This window comes from Anolis sagrei, chromosome 3 (assembly GCF_037176765.1).
Source record: "Anolis sagrei isolate rAnoSag1 chromosome 3, rAnoSag1.mat, whole genome shotgun sequence".
Taxonomy (NCBI): domain Eukaryota; kingdom Metazoa; phylum Chordata; class Lepidosauria; order Squamata; family Dactyloidae; genus Anolis; species Anolis sagrei.
The window spans coordinates 229,204,148-229,223,700 of NC_090023.1; the positions used below are offsets into that span (position 1 = coordinate 229,204,148).

Genomic DNA, 19,553 nt, shown 5'->3' on the forward strand with positions numbered 1-19,553 from the left:
TGACTAATCTAACTGGGATTAGCAATGAGATTTAGTGCAGTGTGCTCTTTTTTCCAATTTTAACCACCATATGTAACATAAAGATTGCATGGTTTTCAAGAATACTTAAAAGGCATCTTCACAGTGTGACTCTAACCACAAATAAAATAATGGCCATGATTTCATAGCCAGTCACTGGCTACATTAAGATAAGATTGCTATATTATGATAAATAACACCAGGACGGGAGGATGCATCTATTTGTTATTATAATCCATATAACCTGTATTTTTAATTTCAAAGTGATGTGCATTCGAATCTGCATCGGATTGGACATTCTCATTTATACTCATTTACATGCAGCCAAGACTAGAATCAGAGAGATGAATCACAGTATCCTACTATAAAAATGAATTCCTTTGTTTACTCTACTCCTTGCAGTAGAGTAAAAAATTATTAAAGGAGAAACAGGGACAGAAAAGTATTTTTCCCCGCTCCACTGTGACTCAACTATTATCTCTTTAATAAAGTCACATGAAAGCTATTTAAAGTTGAACTTGCTTTATAAAGCCATTTGAAATTAGAGTTCCATTTTAAAATAAGCCTAAATTCATTAGTTAATGGTAATATTGTACAGGCAGTCCCTAGGTTACATGCAGCAGACAGACATAAATCCTAGTTACAAACAGGGGTGAGAGGAAATCTACCCCTTGGAAGGGGGATTCGCCACTGCAAGAGTTATCATGGGGAAAAGGTGTCTGCACCAAAGCTTTATCCATCCTTGTTTTTATGACAACCCAAAATGTTCAAAATCCAGTTATCAAAGGGATAGGAAGTGAGGTGAAATGTTCTGAACAGGGGCACAGAAAGGAAAACAAATGTTACAGTGGTGTTGACCCTTCTATATGCCATCCAAAACTAAAAAAAAAATGGACTGGAATTACATTTGAAAATGGACTTGTTCTGATTTACAAATTTAACTTCAGAACAAACCTACAGAGACTGCTTATGCAGAAGTCTAGGAATGTTTGTCAAAACTCTTGGGTTGACTTCTCCAGGGATCAATTTAAGTACTGTACCTTAACACCTATCAAAAGTTTCCCTTCTCTAAGTAGAGAGACAAAAGACATGCCCAACTCTTTAAGCCGCTCCTCATAGGGCTTGTTCTCCAGACCCTTGATCATTTTAGTCACCCTTCTCTGGACACATTTCAGCCATCTCCCTTAAGCTGCGGTTCCCAGAAGCTTAGTCTATCTTGGGAGAACCGAACAGAACCTACTGCTACTCTTTCCATATGAATTGACAGACCCAACATGCAAAACACAAATGTGAGGAGTCTAATTTTTTTCACTGTTGATTCATTCTGCTGAAAACATGACCAACATCTGAATCAGAAATGGGAAGTGTGCAACTTCCATTACTGTTGGACTGCAGTTCACATCGGCCTTAACCAGCACAACCAAATCATGAGAATTCCAGTCCTACATGTTTTCCACTCCTGCTGTTCTGAGAAAATCAAGTAAATGTAACTATAGTTCTCTTTCCCTTCATAAACAGTGCTTGATACAACTGGCTACAGATAATAAGTCACTTCTAATTAATACAATTTCTCAATAATAAAGGTATAGCTGCATTAATTTTCAATGAATGTTCAAGGAGGGATATCACTGGGCTCAAATGCTGTCTTGTGCTCTGCCTTGTGGATTGTCCTCGGTGTAGAAATGATGATAGGTTTGACCAGAGGAGAATATTTCTTGTGTTACAGACCATGTGGTGATTGTGTTATTATAAAGTAACATAGAATAATAGAGTTAGAAGAGACCTTGTGAGCCATCCAGTCCAACCCCTGCCAAGAAGCAGGAAAATCGCATTCAAAGCACCCCCAACAGATGGCCATCCAACCCCGGATTAAAAGCCTCCAAAGAGGAAGCATCCACCATACTCTGGGGCAGTGAGTGCCATGGATGAACAGCTCTCACAGTTAGGAAGTTCTTCCTAATGTTCAGGTGGAATCTCTTTTCCTGTAGTTTGAAGCCACTGCTCCACGTCCAAGTCTCCAGGACAATAGAAACAAGCTTGCTCCCTTCTCCCTATGACTTCCCCTCACATCTTGATCTATGGCCCTCATCATGTCTCCTCTCAGCCTTCTTTATTGCAGGCTAAACATGCCCAGCTCTTTAAGCCGCTCCTTATAGGGCTTGTTCTCCAGACCCTTGATCATTTTAGTCACCCTTCTCTGGACACATTCCAGCTTGCCAACATCTCCCTTCAATTGTGGTACCCAGAATTGTTTTAGACAGAACACTTTTAGTTACATCTGAAAAACCAGAAAGTAAAGAATAATACTGGTAGTAACAAACTACGTTTTGGACCTTAGACCTATTTCAGCGATTAACTACTTTTTAACAAGGAAACACTCAAGGCTCTGCTTTATATCATACATTCCTTAAAGAAATGAGTCCAGAACAGCAAGAAAGTTAGCATCTTCCAGCAATCAATCAATCAATCAATCAATCAATGTCTTTAGATTACGTTGAAACACTTAGAAAAACGAGGAAGTGTCTGACAGCGGTTTGCTTCAGTAATTTGCAGTTAATGCCAGTTAAACCACAATTTCACAGCATCCTCTGCAAATGACACTCACTGTTTACAATTTGTTTCCGGTTTTAACTATTGATGTCTAGACCCTACTATTTGTCTCACCTGAGCGACATCTTCAAGTTTGTTCCATTTCACGGATAGCAACAACTTTGGTAAAGATTGTGGAAAATTTTCACGACAGTCATACCGTAAAGTCCAAATTAGATCCATTTCATTTTCACAGAGTTGAGACAAAGGGTCCCTTTCCATGATCTCCTTTAATTCAATGTAGAACTTTTTGCCACCACGACCCTGAGAAGACACAGATTGATTAAAGGTCAAGAATCATTATTTGCAAATGGCACACATGTGCAAAGACAAAGGTTTCATATTTATAGTAAATCTCCTAAGGACCCTGGGGTTAGAACTTGCTAGAGATTTTACACTAGATGTGTTTTACTAGCATCACAAAGAAAAGAAATATACACTTCGTGCTGGTCATCACTAGGGGGCAGTATTGTTATGTGTTCATTCAGTGTGGTTAATTGTTCTAGTGAGACATGGCATAGGCTTGGATTTGCTTCACTGAATTACACACTAGATCCACAGCATTTATGAAAATTAATATGTGTATCCTTTTGAGGCTAACACATAAATCAAGACTGGAGGAGAGAAATACACAAAGTCAAAACCAAGAAAAAAAATTAATTACTGGAGAAAAATCCAACATTTGAATGGGAATGGCTGTATTGATTATTTTCTTATTTCCGGGTCTGTAATCCAAACAAAATGAAGACACAACAGACCAGCCATTGGTTTTAAATGAACAAGCCTAGTTTTTTTTTCTCGGTCCCCTTCACTTTCCATTAAAAGGAATTCAGAAGCTGTTAATTCAGTTCATAATTAAATACAATTTGTCATATATTCTAAAGTGGCAGACAATAGTTAACAAACAAACCAGTAATCAATCATGGTTTCTGAAGTTGGCTATTTTAACCAGATTACCTGGATACTGTCTGAATGATATGAGCAACTGCAATTAACACGGGAAGAGTTTTTTTTTCTGTGTCAGGAGCGACTTGAGAAACTGCAAGTCATTTCTGGTGTGAGAGAATTAGCCATCTGCAAGGATGTAGCCCAGGGGATGCCCGGATGTTTTTGATGTTTTACTATCCTTGTGGGAGGCTTCTCTCATGTCCCCACATAGGGAGCTGGAGCTGACAGAGGGAGCTCATCTGTGCTCTCCCTTGAATGGAACCTCCAACCTGTTGGCCTTCAGTCCTGCCAGCACAAGGGTTTAACCCATTCCCCATCTTATGGGAGGAGATAAGATGGGAATATAAAACCCCAGAACAAAGTTCATTTTCTACTAAATTATACATTAGCAAGATATGTGAATACAGCCATGAGATTGCGTGCATATTTAAATGCCCTAAAAGTACCATATCCTCTCTAATCATAGAAACTAAGCAGGGTTAGTACTTGGATGGGAGACTGAAAATGAACACCATTGCTGTAGGCTACATTTCAGAACAGTACTGGCAAAACCCCCTCAGACTATTCGTTGCCTAAAGAAATTTGTTGGGTCACCATAGTTGACAGGCAACTTGAAGCTCATACACTTCTTATTCAACTTAAAACATTTCTTTTGTCGATTAAAACAACTACAGAACAAGTTTCAGGAAAGTTGAAAGAAAGTATTTTGTATAATAGGAAAGACTCCTTTTGTCTGCTGACTCTTTACAAAAAGTGGCTCAAGATTGGGTTTCCAAAAGATTTGTATTTTCAGAATACCTGACCACTTCTCGTGATAGTTGATGTTTTGGTGAACTGATAACCAGTAACATCTGATGCCAACATTTGGGAATCACTGCCACACAAGATGCTAGCATAATAATTTGATTAGATACTACAGAAAACTCTGCTTCTAAAACAAATATTCAGGCCAATTCTAGTCATTTTATAATTGATATGCAGTCATTTGGGTACCATACTTTTTCAATCAATAATTTAAAACTACAGAAAACTTTTATTATATCACCTTTTAAAAAATTATTCAAAGATATAAGCAGAGCCCAGAGACACTGCGAAAGCAATCTTTTCTTTATACCCTTAACTAGAAATAGCCACATAAGGGCCAAAACAAATGTTTCTGAACACACACAGCTTTGCTAAAGATACAGTAAGAGGGTAATAGAAATACATAAACCTTGTCCTAACCTTTAAATGCGGAAGGATAATAATTCCCTTTTGATACTTACTGCCATGCCAGAGCTATCACTGCTTCTTGCAATTTCAGCTGCCTTTTCAAGTATCTGCAAAAATATAAAATTGAGATTTTTCTTTTAAAGAAAAGTATTCTGATAATATTGGAATTAGAGATGATCTGTTATCACCCTTGTTTGTCCTTACAGTTTGAAAAGCCATGCAACCCCTCTGCCCCTCCCCCACAGCAATGCTTCTTTTCCCATATCATGGCTTCAATGTGCATTGTATAATGCCTTCACACTTTGCTATGGCTGGGTTATCATTCCTGTCCCACATTGTCCCTATAAAAACAGAATGCATAATCCAGCACAAGGCCAGATTCGGCTTTAGAAAATTAATTATACTAAACTGTGACAATCAAAACTGTTTAAAATACAAAGCGGTTTCCCCCCTGAAAACCAGATTTATGCTAGCCAGAGAAGCACACTTCAATTTAACCAGCTGAACGGTACTATAACAAAATCTTTTGTGGATTCAAGATTGTTAATACAGTTACTACATCACGCCTTAGCAGAAAACAGGAATAGATAAGGATAGCAATTTGACCCAAATGGCCCTCTGGTTTCCAACAAGATTTGCAGAATAGGGATTGCTTGTTTCATTCTACCCCACGCCAACTGCAGCCCTCAAGTTCCAACCAAAATTTTCTAAAGAATCAAGAGACCTTGATTCTTATGGAAACTAACAATCTGCATCTATGAATCAATATATGAGGAAGTAATTAATCAATATATGAGGAAGTAATACTAATACTTTAAACCATTTTTGAACTTAGTTGATGTAATATGTTGACCCATTCATATATTTCAGTTGTCAAAACATTTACAACTCCCCTGCCCCTCCCCGAAACATTACAAATACACTTAGAATAAGAATTACCAGAAGAAAAAGCAAATGCAAGTACTTCTACCTATCTTACCTTATCAAAGGGAGGGTAATAAATAGGAAATTTTGAATACTCTTGAAATTTTATCTGCAAAGAGGTTGCATTTTCAGTGTATGGATTTGTTTGTACAGTTCCCATAGGGTTCAACATTTCTTCAAGTTCATCTAGGTAGCCAAAAAAAGAAACACAAGTTGCCAAATTATAGTTAAAACTATTCAATCGGTAGCTCATATTAGACCCATATTACAATGTTTCCCAGATCAATTGTATATTTTGAAGATGGGCAAATAGTTTTAACAAGAATGCTTCCAGAAAGACCAGAGAAATCATCATTGCAAAAGCCTCATATTACTACTGCATAATCCTCTCTTAAGTAACCACATAAATCACCAGCAACGATAAGATCTAACAATTGAAAGGTTGCCAGTTTGAAGCCCTGGGTCAGTGTGAGCTGCCAACTGTAAAGCCCAGCTTACTGTTGACCTAAGCAGTTCGAAAACAGCTTGAGCTGTAATTAGAGAAATTAGGTACCGCTAGAAAAACAAGTGGGGGAGGTATTTTATGACACCATAAAGAAAAAAGAGCAGAAAATGCCTGGGTGACCAAAAGGAAGGAGGAAGTTCTGATAGCTCTTTGTCATAGAGGATGGAGCGACCATATCCCCCCTCTCCTCCGTGGCTGGATTCAAGCACGACCTTCCAAAGTGCCAAAAAGCTGGATGTTGATGTCTCAAAACATGCCTCTTTTCTGTTGTCTGACTGTCTCTGTATTGTCTATCCAAAACGGCACTGAATGTTTGCCGTGTATGTGTACTGTCATCCGCCCTGAGCCCCCTCACGAAGATAGGGCAGAATATAAATAAAGTGCTATTATTATTGTTGTTGTTGTTGTTGTTGTTATCCTAATTGTAACAAAAATGAGAAAGCAGATATATCCAATTGTAATTTTCTTTGGATGTTCTTGCATGCAACTTTGTTCTTCACAGAAAATTAATGCTTGATTTTAGAATTATTTGCACCGTTTTACTTCCTCACTGCACACAATGGGACTTGTGCATCTTTTGGTATCCAAGCACCAGCTCAATAAAGTGTGTGCATGCGTTACAAAATGTGTATTTTTTTAAATTTGGCACCCCAAAATACATTAAAAGTGTTTCTTCCCCCACTGGAGACTTGTTTTTAGTAGACTGTTTCATGTTAGTGTGAGATATGCTTTAAATAGCCTGCAACTGTGATATCTAGGAATGTTGTTAAAGAACTTCTCTCTCTTTGCTTTAGGGCTTTTTTTAAATCATGGTTTTACCATGGAAATATATTACACAAATAATAGGATAACAATGTTGTTGATGGTGACATGACAGTGGGAGTGATGATGAAGATAATGGAAAAAATATCATGATATCAGTCCTTCTGAAATGATCTGAAGCACAAATGAAGACTTACCAGGAAATGATGACCAGCCGTGCAGTACAAGGTCTCCAGTTTTAAATTGGCCTTTAAAATCAAAGACCATAGTATTGACCCATGCTACAGGATAGTGCTGAAATAAAAAAAAGGATTCCAGATCCATCAGATTCTCAAGCTAGGTAAATTAGGGACTAAATATTTCAGTATTTTGCATTTGCAAGTGAGAATGCATAATTTCTGAATTTCTTCACCATTGTGGGCAGAGAGGAGAACATTTTTGCATATTGTTGTCTTCTATTAGCCCAGTGTTTCAGAAAATTATTCAGAAATACAAGTGGGATGTTTGCATAAATGTCATGTGTGGAAAAAAACAACACTGTTTCCAAATGAACACTTTTTTGCAATAAAAGTATGATTATCATACAATACACACATAGGGTGACTGCTTATGCAAGGAGCATATTTCTATGTGACACACATGTGCACAAAGAAACATACAAACACTTTCCAAAAACATATATGTATTCTAAAACGCAGGAATTTCGGTGCTATAAAAATATGATTTTTGCACAAAAATGTGGGTTTTCAAAAATGTTTACCTGTTCTTTTTTTTACTTCTGAAACAACAAAGAAGATATATTAATGCGCCTATTGGTGCAGGGGATCAAATCTGGTCCCTTTTTCCATATATTTGGCCACCCTTCACATTTATATACTAGGTAGCATTTAAAAGCTGAATATAGATAAATATTAACTCTTTAAAATGAATTGTAAATACTCAAACATTTATTTTAAAAAACAACAACAATGAAAACCTTATTTCTAACCAATCAGAATCAGTTTGAAGTTAGGATTATTATTATTTTAAAGGTATGAAAACTAGAAGTTTGCCAATGCACACAGTGACTTCCCAGTACAACAAACAGGAACGTAAAGAAGAAATTAAATGAATCCATTACCACTTTCCCAGCTTTCCGAATGGTCTGGTATTTGGACGGATTGAGTGACTTGGCCGGCTTTTTATTTTTCATTTTATCCATCACAGCATAAACCACAAAGCACAGCCTAGCCATTCTTGGCAAATCACAGACGTTAATATCGAATTCCAAGGGTTCATTCCAAAGATGGTCATTTCTCCCAGATATTTCTGAGCTTACGATGGGCTTACAAAGGAGCTCAGTTCCATGGAAGAGTCCAGCCCTGACATGAACCTGCAAGAGAAGCATGACAGGGAGCCATCTAAACACATTCCGCAGTACTAATAAATAAGAATTATTAATATAAATATCCATACTCATTATAACAGACAGCATTTACGCTTATTGCTAAAAATCAATTGCATCTATGAAAATATGTGCTGGAGCATAAACTATATTGAACAGCTAAAGATGTCTGTTGGTAAGAAAAGTGTTGGTAATTATTTTTAATTGAAGTCTGAATAACTGATAGATATACAGCTGGGAATTAGTAGATGTGTAAGGAGCGACTTGAGAAACTCCAAGTCCCTTCTGGATTGAGAATTGGACATCTGCAAGAACGTTGCTCAGGGGATGCCCGAATGTGTTACCATCCTGTGGGAGGCTTCTCTCAAGTCCCTGCATGAGAAGCTGGAGCTGACAGATGGGAGCTTATCCCACACCCTGGATTTAAAATGCCGACCTTTCGGTCAGCAGTCTTGCTGGCACAAAGGTTTAACCCATTGCACCTCCAAGGACTCCTACTAATCACACTGTAAGAAAGCAAATTCATTTTACAGATATTTCAATTCAACATTTGAAGATCAAATATGCTAATGATTCAGAATGCCCAACTGCCATAACTGAGATATGGATTCAAAGTAGATTTTAAATGAGTATATACACATAAAATTATTTCTGAATACATCCAGTATACCTGACATGTCCACTTAATATATGATGTACCCTATTAGAATGTTTCTTTGACAGATTCAATAATGCAAACAAACAACATAGTCATATTTCTATTTTTGTTTCAATTCCAGTATTGAGCGGTCTTTTTAACTTGGATCTATTTGACAGTTTCTGAAAAGCAGCTCCCCAAACAGTAACGCAAACAAAACAAACAAACAGTTGCAAAAGGTTTTCTTTGAATCCCACCGCATGGGATTTAGTCAAAATTAACTTATTCCCTGCTTTTCGATTGGGCTTAGTTAAGACAAATCTTTGTGGATTGTGCTGAAGGAAGTTGCTTGTAATGCATCACTGAGCACTGGCATGTGAAAAATGAAAACAAAACCTAGCTGCATAAATTACTGTCTCATTTATCCTAATCTGAAGGAGACTCTTCTCTCCCCCGCCCCCCCCCCCCCCCGCCCCACCACCACCACCACACACACACACACACTTGCCCCATGATTTTGGCCAATATACTATAATGCTAGTTGAAATAAGAGGCTGAATTTTGCAAAGGTAGAGGTGGGCAATCACAATATGATGTCTTGAAAAAAATCGAAGTGATTGTTCTCATGTAGCTAAGGAATGTTTAAACAACAAAACGTGGTCTATGCATAGATAAAGGAGATGAAGTGTTAAGATACCACCAGAAAATCATTTTTATTTATAAGACTTACTTACTTTGGCAGTTTCTTCTGTGTTAAGTTTATTGCCATTTACTAGCAGAATCTTGAAAGGCTGGCTAATATCCCACACACTTTGTGTCACCTGTAACAGAAAAGAAATTGCATGATGAGGTTTTCAAGGTCCTTCATATATCTTTGCATTCAAGAAACATGCTAATTTAGCAGTCCTAAGCCAACAGCATGATCTCACTGTGCAAACTCACCATATGAAAGGGGTGTAAATATCCTTCTTCTACAACACTGGTTCTCAAACTGTGGGTTCCCAGGTGTTTTGGGCTACGGCTCCCAGAAATCTCAGTGGGTTTACCAGCTGTTAGGATTTCTGGGAGTTGAAGACCAAAACATCTGGGGACCCACTGTTCTACAACCTCATCATATGTAGTCTGGGCTGTGTTTACATGTGCGGAGTCCCATGGAGGCCATCACATGATATAAGGGCACTTTTGGTGCATGGAAACAGAGCCCAGACTACATCTTCAGAAGTCAGGTATAACTGGACTCAAAACTGAAAAAAAAAAAAAACAGGAGAAAACAGGGAAAGACAGAAAAAGGACATGGGATGGCTGGTCATCCCAGAAGATGAACTTGGATGGTAGGAAACAAAGTTCCCTCTGCTCCCCCCGCCCCCTTCATGGAATGAGGTCCTTAGTGAAGAGAGGTTCTGTCAGTAGATAGGAGCCACAGCTAGTGCACCACTTCCTGATATGTCCAAAGAAACTACAGGTATAAGGAGTTGTGTGGTTTCTGGGTTTCCTTTGAAGATTCCAGCCACAGATGCAGTCAAAACATCAGGAGAAAATACTACTAGAGTATGGCCATGCAGCCCAGAAACCACACAACAACCCAGGGATTCTGACCATGAAAGCCTTCGATATCTACAGGTATGGTTGAGTCTATGATTGGCGTGACCTTGAATATGCTAAATCCAAAAACTCTTTGATTCCAAATTAGGCCCCAAGATCAGGTCTATTAATACAGTAGTATCAACCTGGAAAAGGATACCCTGGAAATTCCTCCGATAATTTTTGACCAGGATAGAGATAGGCAAATCATAATACAGAGATCCATCACAAACATTTTTTTTTTAAAAACCTTGCCCATCCACAAATTTCACTTTTCTTGACTCTCAAACACATACTTAGAAGTGCTTTTGATATTTTGCTAAGAATAACACACACTGATTGGACCTCTTGCATATGTTGCAATGTTTTGAAAAATAAATTGCCCTTTCCAAATAAGCCTAGAAGCATCTCATACCACTCCTGATACCTGAACTTACACGTGACTTTTTGGGGGGTAAAGGAAGTGGAAGGCTGGAACTTTTTCGGTTTATGGCAGCTTCTATAGCAATCATTTCCTGTTCGCACATTTTTTTAATGGCGCTGCACTCAACAAGAGTCAGCTGAGGAAGAGTTCTGCTCATTACACAACGATGAAGATACTGAGAAAGAAAGAGGCAAGAATTCTGTCATTTGCATTCTGAATATGGAACATAAAGTTCTTAAAACGTGTTTAATTTAGCTTACATAACAAGGATATGTCTAAGAGGAAAGGAAAATAACTTAGACCCATTCATATTTTGCTTTTCTTTTTAAAAGCACTTAACCAGATAAGGAGTATGTACACAACTGATTAAAAAGCAAAATGTAATTTCAGATAATTCTTCAGATTTCTTGGTACTTTTTGAAGACCTGGAGACAGGCATAGTATACTCAAAATAATTCACAAATTAATCATCCAGTTATATATAAAAATCAAATAAATGCCTTTGAGGAAAGAATAATGGGAAAGACATTTTTCTTTTTGGTCTCCATTAAAAATATGATGTCTTTTTTTCAAGTGACAGCACTTAAGATGAAGGTGAGCAACTGTGGCCTTCCAGATATTATTTGCTTGCAACTCCTATCTTTTTATATCCTTCCTGTCTCCTTACAAGGGACTCATCAACCTTAGTCAAAAGTCATTTGTTTGAAGTTCTATAGTGGGAGAAAGTTGGAATATAAATTCAATAAACAAATAAATATGTGGAGGTTTATGAGAGTTACAGTTTGACAACATCTAAAACAACATCTATCCTAAATACTTCTTTAAAAAATCAAAGTGTATACCTGAAACTGAATTAATGGATGGTCTCCAAAGACATATTCCAGCCTTCCACTAACTTGAAGCACGTAGTTAGAAGGATCAATTTCTTCATCTTCCCCTCCATGGATAGTTAAACGTTTTCGAATTGCCAGCTCATTTAATTTGATAGGGTTAATATTAGGTAAAACCTGAAAACTAAACACATCCTGTTAAAAAAAGAAAGACAATAGGCATTGATGTATAGGGTTATTTCATTGTTTCTGAATGTTAGATATGAGTATTAACAGTATATAATGTTGCTATACATTTTAAAAATCTTGCCTTTTGTTTATCCATATTTTTAGAATACCTTTTCAGCGAACCATAAGAATGATAAGGTTTGAGTTGGAAGATGTACAAGTAAGTACTGTTTAATAAAATGGCTAGAAATTGTGGAAACATTCTAAAGAAAGAGCTGTGGGAAATGATGTGGCCAAAAGGCTTGAGATTTACTTGTGTAATGATTTTAAGGACAATATTTAGAAAATGATATGTCGCTGTTATTAATATCCCTCTTTCTTCTCTTAAGGGAGACTCAAAGTAGTATATGGCACCAGGGATACCATCTATATATTGAGAGATATATATATAATGTGTCAGGCGTGACTCGAGAAACTGCCCAGATGTTTTACTATCCTGTGAGCTTTCCTCATGTCCTCGCATGAGAAGCTGGAGCTGACAGATGGGAGCTCACCCCGCTACCCGGATTTGAACTGCAGACCTTTCAGTTAGCAGTCTTGCTGGCACAAGGGTTTAGCCCATTGCACCACAGGGGGCTCCATCAAATTTATACTGAAAAGCTCTAAACAAAGACTTTTTAAATTCATGTTTTTTTTCCATTTATGTATGGGTCTTGTGCCCCTACACTGAAATGAATGCAGAGAGCTGGTCGTAAGCATATAGTATTCTTGCAGCTGTTGTCATACATTTAAATAGTCTTCCATGACCTTTTTCTAGTTGATCGTCAATCCAAAAGAAAAAGTGGAATATTAAAAGTTTTTTGTATCAGTTATGTATTCGAACCCAATATTTTTTAGCTTTTTCCCAAGTCCAACATATATGATAAAAAGACACATCCTGTTTTTTACCTATATGGTTCGGGGCCAGCCTATCTTCATGACCACATCTCCCCTTATGAACCAGCATGGGCTCTAAGATCTGCCAAGGAGGCCTCCTCTCGATCCCACCTCCGTCCCAAGTGCAGCTGGTGGGGACAAGAGATAAGGCCTTCTCGATGGTGGCCCCCTGGCTTTGGAATGCCCTTCCCAGGGATATTAACTTGCCCCCACATTACAATGTTTTCGCAAGGAGCTGTAAACATGGCTCTTTAGGCAGGCTTTTGGAAATGATTAAGGCATCTGCTAATCTAAGGACCAAACAATATAATATTGACACTGGCACTTTAACGGTCAAATTTGGGCTGTGGTTGGGTTGTTGTATTATTCATTTTAATGACTTTAATTGGAATTTGTTTTTATTTTTGTAATGTGCTGTTTTCATGTGAAGTAATATTGTCATTGTATTGTCGAAGGCTTTCATGGCTGGAATCACTAGGTTCTTGTGGGTTTTCTCGGGCTATAGAGCCATGTTCTAGAACATGGCTCTATAGCCCGAGAAAACCCACAAGAACCTAATATTGTCATTGTCTAATATGTTGATGTGATTTTATCTGTATTTTATGTGTTTATGGCACTTGTATGTGCTTCTATAAGCCACCTCAAGTCCTTTTTGGGAGATGGTGGTGGGGTATAAATAAATTATTATTATTATTATTATTATTATTATTATTATTATTGTCTGAGTGAACATGCTTCTTGGGGTCTATAGACCCTTCAAAATGTGTGTGTAAAATGTGGTAACTTTTCCATGCATTTTTTGTAATTTGTAGCTTGTTTGTTTTTTGTTATAAGTTATTTAAATTTTATTGGCTGTAGATTTTATTCAATGAAGATTATTTGAAAAAAGAAATCATAATCACTACCATTAATATTATATATTTAGGTTGGGTTTTTTTTAGTAGTTGAGAAATAAAGTGGCTCCCAACTATTATACAATATGATCGAAAATCTCCAGCATATAAATATTCAAATAGGACTAAGCATACAAATTGGTTACAATATTAAATCAATTATAAAATTAAAAACAATTAAAATACTATGCAGCACTCTTCCGGCTCACTCTTAACAACTGTAGTCTTAATCATAAAATCATAGTACATTTTGACCAACATAAACAATTGGAAACACCAAAATCAGGAACCTAGTAAAATATGTGCTATAATGCCTTTTTTTTTAAACAAGAGAGGGAACCAAATAAAATTCCAAAGGGAAAGAATTCTATCGTTTGGGAGAGATATAATAGAAAGCTGTTTCCCATGTGTTTGTCATGTGAGCCTCTGCAGGAAGTGTTGACTTCAAGGTAGTTTCCCTGCCGATCTTAATGATTGGATTAGGAATAAACTAATGTGACTTTTCCCTATTCCCTTCCATAACAACTGGTGAGACTTAGAAACACCACTGCAATTACAGAAAGAATTGGTTTAGAACAACAGACCTTAAAAATGACTGAAATTATGTCATAGAAATGATACAGACTCTTTCAATAAAATTATTTCACAGTTCATATGCAGGTCATTCATGCACCTCAAAAGAGGCAATTGTATGTGCTTTTATTACTATATATATATATATATATATATATAAGCAACCATTGCTTTTTTACATAAATCTCCTTTTGTGCCCAAATGCGTCTTGTAAGAGTACATATGGAGCTTTCATTCTGAAAAACACACCAGGAAAATGGAATGATTCAAAAGCAATTATTGACAAATGCAAATCCACGGCTTAGCTTTCATTTCATTTTATGATGATGACGATTTTTTTTGTCTGGAAGCTTGTTTATGGAGCAGCCTTCTGGTAAAAGGCCAAACCTTGCAATGGAAAATCGTAACCATAATGAAGTAGTCAGTCAAAATCAATTCAATATTTTCTTTGCTTCAAAACTTATTTGTCTCAAAACAGCTATTTCCCCTGAAGTTACTGCCAAAACACAGTCCATCATATGACAAAATTAAAAAAACAAAATCTTAATTTCTTTAAAGTCACAGACTCCGTTTTTTTTAAAAAATGGCTTATGTCCATTGTATCGCATCTGTTTCTATAAAGTTCTAAAAATATTTTTATTCTAAATTTCAAACACTTATGAATGAAGATCTGGATGAATTACAAGCTTTGGGGATGGGGGCAAATCAAGAAGGTACCAACTTTTTGAAACCCTTTCTCCCAGTGCTGTGTCCCAAATGAAAATGTCTTCCTTGCTACTGTTATCTGCTGAAAATAGCTGCTGGAAAACACTGTGGAAAGAAAAAGTTAATTGTCTCCTGTAACAATGCCAATTGAAGCTATAAGATCTCTAAGATTGTTTTCAAGGTAGATGAGGGATGGAACTCATCTATGCTGCATTCATTTCATGCTGGTATTTCTATATTGCTTCTCCGCAATTATTAAAATGTGGGGAACATTTATTCTTCTGTTCAAAGCCACTATCACTTGCTTTGTTCAACCTCAAACACTACGTCTATCTTTACTAATTAGTTGACTGCATTTGTTGTTAATAGATTTCAAGGAGGTTTTTTAAAAAAAAAAAAGAGGTGGAGATATTATAAGATCTTTTTCAAGTTTAAGAGGTCTCAATGTGATACCAACATTTTGAAATCTATTGGATTTTGTTTTTTGTTTTTTTGTTTTGTATTAGGAAGCCTTTCATAATCTGAGCCTCAAAGCTAACTTAATTTGTGCCTAGTTACATTCAGACACACCTTGTCCTTTCTGTTTTTCAGGATCTCTAGAACTGGAAGTAACTTTTTTTCTTACAGAAGAACAAAAACTGTCCATGAGGTATTTGGGGAGCGGGGAGAACAGAACTGAGCTTTCCCCTTCTAGCTACCTGCAATCTCAATAGTAGCAAGTTAATTTTTTCCTGAGCTTTTCTAAGACAATGAATTCTCAGATGAAGTTTGCCATGCATATAGCCTAAAGAACTGATTCTTTATTTATTTATTTATATGGGCCATTTATATCCCATCCTATCTCATCTCCTCAGAGGGACTCAGGACAGCTAACAACCGGCACAGCACAGTGCCCACAATAAGAAAAGCATAAATATACATAATATAATAAAACAGTATAAAAACAATATAAAAATATTAAACATATCGCCAAATTCAGTTGTCATCCTAAAAGCAGTCCATCATAGTCCATTAAAACTGTAGCTTTGCCAGCAAGTCAGTCTAGTCCACAAAGACCCTTTTCCCAGAGCCAGAATTTGACTTTTTTTTGGAAGCACAGGAAAGATGGAGAAGATCTGATTTTGTTTGGGGGGAATTCCATAGCCAAGGGGCCACCACGGAAAAGGCCCTGTCTCTCATCCCCACCAAGTGTAATTGTGATGGTGCGGGGACTGAGAGCAGCCCCCCCCCCGGACGATCTTAAGGTCCCAGGTGGCTTGTAGAGGGAGATATGTAACTGGGCCAGAACCATTAAGGGCTTTATAGGCCAAAGCCAGCCGTGGGTCCCAACCTCAAATGGCATCCCCTTAACTAAATATTGGGATTCTGAAAGCTTTGCCAAAAAGTTTTCTGAATGTCAGTTAGTGGATGTTTTAGACATTTGCAGAAATCTGTTGTGCATTGTTTACAGTGCAGAAGATGCTTCAACTGTATTCCACAAAAAATGAAAATTAGTCTGATTTGTGATCAGTATATGTTTGATTTCTATACCTATTTTCTACACCTATATACCCAAGGTCACATAAATATTTTACCCTGCTTAGTTTCCAAGATCAGACAGAGCCGGGAGCTTTCAGAGTATTTAGGTTCAAAGTAAAGTACATGTTTGCAGATTGTCTCTTGATTTATGGTGATCCTGTGGGGTTTTGTAAGGTTCTCAGAGAAAAGGAATACTCAGAGGTGTTTTTCTCCCACTGCCTTTCTCTGAATATCACCTACTATACTGGATATTCCCCTGGAATCCCCATCAAAGTACAAACCAGGCCTTACCCTGCTTAGTTATTTTTAGAGCTGGTGTCTTAAGCAAACTGATAATAACCCGGAGCATACTGCAACCACCATCATAATGTTTCAAGAGCGTAAAAAAGCGTAACATGCAAGGAAGGTACCCCTTCCAACCCAATTGTTATAAAATGAATTCTCAAACTGTTTAAATATTCATATAACTAGCTATTAGTCTGTAGTGTCAACTTCCAGATTAAAAATATGGCAAGTGATTAAAGGCTATGATCTAAAAATATCTAAGGGGGTGTGAGCATGAAAAGCTTCACATACACACAAACGTTTTCTAAAGACAAATGGTGCTTGAAACATATTGTGGTACCACAACCAGATTGTTGTGCAGGATAGTGGCAGTGGGGAAACCACTGTTTGAGAAATACAAGTTTAAATCCTCCTTAGGCAAATCTTTTGAATCCTGCTAGGGAAACAGTAATGAGAAAAAGCTGGAAGCCTGTAAAGTTCAGTCCTTGTATTTTCCAAAACATAGTAAGGGAATCCTCACTTGAAAAGACTGCACATATCCATCCAACGAAGAAGAAGCCAAGCCAACAGTTTGGCCGCCAGGGAAGAAGAGAAGAAGTGTGAGAGCAGTGGATCCTACAACTTGCAAGTGAAAATTATTTGAGATAGATGTGGGTATGTATGCTATAGATGGTGAATATCTTACCTGACAGTTATCAAAATGAACAGCCACAACTAGATTGCCACCATAAAGCTTATCCTGAAGGTTTTCCTGAACTGCTGGTTCCAATTCTGGTGGATAAGTGTGCTTTAACCAGTCCATCCAAGACAACCTCACAAGTGATTGCATCTTCTCTTCACTGATTCGTCGCATCTTTATCCGGAATTCTTTAACTTCTGGGTCTTGTAGGGCATCAAACTCATGGAGGCCTGAAAAAAAATTAAGTAAGTGGGTTTGTTTGTTTTTTTTAAAGGGGAGAAAGTATAATTTCCCCACCAAATCAAATATAGTTACTCCATCCAAGTTGTGTTATTGCATGAATCACTTCCATGCCACATACTCTGTAAAAAATAAATACCACTGACACACAGGCACTTTCCACTTTCCATGGAAAAGTATTCTTCCAAGAAAATTTAAGAAATTGACTCACAACTATAGAATTACCTTGTTTTCTTCATAACAATGAAGGGGTGGGAGGTTTAGCATAGCTGATAAATAATTAGCAATTATCAGATCTATCGACCAAATAGGTTGCAATTTCGAAGCCCCGCGTTGGAGTGAGCTGCCAAATGTCAGCCTAGCTCATTGTTTATCTAAGCAATTCAAAAACAGCTTTAGTTGTGATTAGAGAAATTAGGTACCGCTAAGGGTGAGAGAAGTGTTTTATGACGCCATAAAGAAAGAAGATCAGAAAATGCTGGGTGACCAAAAGGAAGTCGGAAGTCCCACCGGCTCTTCATCATAGAGGATAGAGAAACAGCATCCTCTGGACCCAAGCCCAACCTTCTATGGCACCAAAAACAGCTGGAACAAACCACATCCTTCTGTTCTGTCTGTCTGTATATTGTCTATACAAAGCGGCATTGAATGTTTGCCATGTATATGTACTGTGATCTGCCCTGAGTCCCCTTCGGGGTGAGAGGGGGGGAATATAAATAGTTGTTGTTGTTGTTGTTGTTGTTGTTGTTGTTGTATTCCACCCATATATTTTAATGTGAATTTGAAGATTGGCAACAGGAAATACAAGAACATATAAGTTATTCATTCAAGAACTTTAAGAAAACAAAATGCAATGGGAAGACTTTGATGGACATTAGTGAAGCTATCTCCAATAGTTTTTGTGCGTGTGTGTGTCAGGACTGACTTCCAAAACTGCAAGCCACTACTGGTGTGAGAAAATTGGCCATCTGCAAAGACGCTGCTGAAGGGATGCCCAGATGTTTGATGTTTTACCATCCCGTGAGAAGTTTCTCTTATGTCCTTGCATGGGAAGCTAGAGCTAAGATGGGAGCTCACCCCACTCTTTGGATTTGAACTGCCAACCTCTTGGTCAGCAGTCCTGCTGGCACAAGGGTTTAACCCACTGTACCACCGGGGGCTCCATATCCCCAATAGTAGAATTGTCTAAATATTAGAAAATTCCTGTAGTCTAAAGTGCAGCTCAAGCCAATTCCCAGGAGCATAATTTTTTTACTCTAACAAGCACAATAAAGCTGAATCTTCCTTTGTTTTACAAGAGGAAAATTGCCCAGTCATTCTTCTTGAAATAATCAAAAATCTAAAAAAGCTGCATTTGTATCAGTAGAAGTCATTGTTACTATAGACAAGTTAATGCTCAGTTTTCAGTTGAAATCTAAACAGAACTCGTAGCTTTTGTGCCAGGACTAACAACTGTTCTTTGTTTTGATGAGAAGCATGACCAGCCTAGTGACTATTTTTAATTTAAGTATACAATCGCAAGCAAACCCCACTTTTAAGCATGAAGAAAGTGGTATTTTGTTTCTATTTTTTAAAAAGCTCTCTAACAGTAGCTGATTCATAGTATAGCTACTGGTTTCTTTTAAAAAAAAGAAAGAACTGAATATGGAAAAATGCCTGTAGATATGATGACACTAAGAAAACGGCAAGACAGTATAATCAAAGCATATGCCATTTTTTAAAAACATCTTTGTGCACACACA

General features: G+C 37.3%; 1 protein-coding gene across 5 annotated transcripts in view; it reads right to left on the bottom strand.

Moving 5' to 3' along the window:
- Positions 1-19,553, bottom strand: part of PIK3CB (phosphatidylinositol-4,5-bisphosphate 3-kinase catalytic subunit beta) — a 102,125-nt gene that overhangs the window by 31,511 nt on the left and 51,061 nt on the right. For all 5 annotated transcript variants that reach the window (XM_067465954.1, XM_067465955.1, XM_067465953.1 and 2 more), the window contains 9 exons: positions 17,578-17,801; positions 11,827-12,009; positions 10,998-11,159; positions 9,714-9,800; positions 8,079-8,330; positions 7,156-7,252; positions 5,747-5,877; positions 4,821-4,874; positions 2,683-2,871 (listed from right to left, as the gene is read on the bottom strand). In XM_067465954.1, coding sequence (XP_067322055.1) covers positions 2,683-2,871; positions 4,821-4,874; positions 5,747-5,877; positions 7,156-7,252; positions 8,079-8,330; positions 9,714-9,800; positions 10,998-11,159; positions 11,827-12,009; positions 17,578-17,801 — 1,379 coding nt within the window. The remainder of the gene's footprint in view (positions 1-2,682; positions 2,872-4,820; positions 4,875-5,746; positions 5,878-7,155; positions 7,253-8,078; positions 8,331-9,713; positions 9,801-10,997; positions 11,160-11,826; positions 12,010-17,577; positions 17,802-19,553) is intronic.